This window comes from Penaeus vannamei, chromosome 13 (assembly GCF_042767895.1).
Source record: "Penaeus vannamei isolate JL-2024 chromosome 13, ASM4276789v1, whole genome shotgun sequence".
In the NCBI taxonomy this organism is placed as follows: Eukaryota; Metazoa; Arthropoda; class Malacostraca; order Decapoda; family Penaeidae; genus Penaeus; species Penaeus vannamei.
The window spans coordinates 4,006,830-4,008,352 of NC_091561.1; the positions used below are offsets into that span (position 1 = coordinate 4,006,830).

Sequence of the window (1,523 nt, forward strand, 5' to 3'; positions counted from 1 at the left end):
TGTTTACTGCTCAGGATTCCTCTTACTCAGGCTCTTACGACCCACCCTGATTGTGGTGAACTCGATTTTCTACAGCATGGACTTCAAAATACCCATATTTTGCGAAATTTGCAATACCCGCAGCTTTGCTATTCAAAGGATCCTGAGTTTCCAATGTGCAGTAGGCGTATTCAGGGCAGGCATGCGGCCATACTTTTTCGCAGAGGCCAACTTCAGTACCTCTACAAGCCATACTATTTATATCATTGTCTCTAAAAATGTAACTACGATTTACTAGAACACTTTCTCTATTTTCTTTGCTAATTATAATTTCACTTTGTTTAATACAGCATTTCCACCATGGATTGATATAGAAGCTACAGCAAACAAATAACGCAACTGCATTTCGTGCCAGGCATCACTGGAAAAGCACCCTACCTGCAGTGGAGGCAGCGAGGCAGGTGAGCATCAGCACCAGCGATGTGCCGCGACGTCCCGCCATCCTGATCCAACTCGTTGCTCACTTTCCACAATAGCCTCCCTCGCCGCGCCGTAGATTCTCCCCTCAAAGAGCAAACTTTCAAACCCAAGAAAGGTTGAGGGGCGGCAGGAGCGCGGGGGTGCGACGCGACGCCCAAGGAGGCCAGGGGCGGAGTGAGGGGAGCCGCAGGCGCTCGACCATTTATCCACACACACACACACTTCTCAGAAACCTCCGCGGCTGACGTCGGCAGGGCGAGCAGCTGCCTACACACTTCTTAGTCACCATACCCTGGTGACAGTCCTCAAGTGACTGCTGTTGATTTCCCCTCAAACCTTCATTACTGTGTTATTGTTTCCAAAGAGGCGGCTCCTGAAGACTTTGTTTCACCCATAGGTTCCCCTAAGGGTCCTTGGCGTCTGCTTAGTTTTGGTCCGACGTCCAGAACTGGGAATTATTTTTGATAAGACCAAATGTCGTATAAACGGTAAATGATTACTAAGCTGCTAAAAGTAGCTGGCATTATGGGAGAAAGACATTTGAGGCAGGCGTCTCCGGAGGCACCAGCTCAGGAAGCAGGAGGCGAAGAAGAGACATGTGAATAATATGGAAAGGTTAACGCTGAATGAAATTACCATAATGAAAGCATAAACCCATCTTGGGCTTGCTCTATCACGGCCTTCTCACGCCCAGGAGTTTTTCGTTTGTCTACTCGCAGTATGTGAATCTTCTCACGAAAGTAGGAAAGCAACCCAGTATTTTTGTATTTTATCCCACGCCATTCAAAATACCCTAACCCTAACAGTCAAATAAGGAAATGCTTAAATGATATATAAAACCTCGGACACCAAAGGATTATCTGCGTCTTCCAACAAGCACACATCAAGCACCACACGCATCCGAGACTCGACAGGTCACGTGACCACTTCGGACCGAGCAGAGAAACCTCTTCTCTCCACGCTTGCGGTTGGCTCCTTCTAATGATAAGAGCAATCTCCAGGATATTTACAAAGGAATAAAAGACAAATTTTCAGCGCCTTGAATGGTCTTGATAAGTCATTCC

The 1,523-nt window shown here is 47.1% G+C and overlaps 1 protein-coding gene across 2 annotated transcripts in view; it reads right to left on the minus strand.

Moving 5' to 3' along the window:
• Nucleotides 1-1,090, minus strand: part of LOC113820488 (hornerin) — a 14,081-nt gene extending 12,991 nt beyond the window's left edge. For both annotated transcript variants that reach the window (XM_070128708.1, XM_070128707.1), the window contains exon 1: nucleotides 418-1,090. In XM_070128708.1, the coding sequence (XP_069984809.1) occupies nucleotides 418-481 (64 nt within the window). In that variant the 5' untranslated portion in view covers nucleotides 482-1,090. The remainder of the gene's footprint in view (nucleotides 1-417) is intronic.
• Nucleotides 1,091-1,523: the final 433 nt, after the last annotated feature.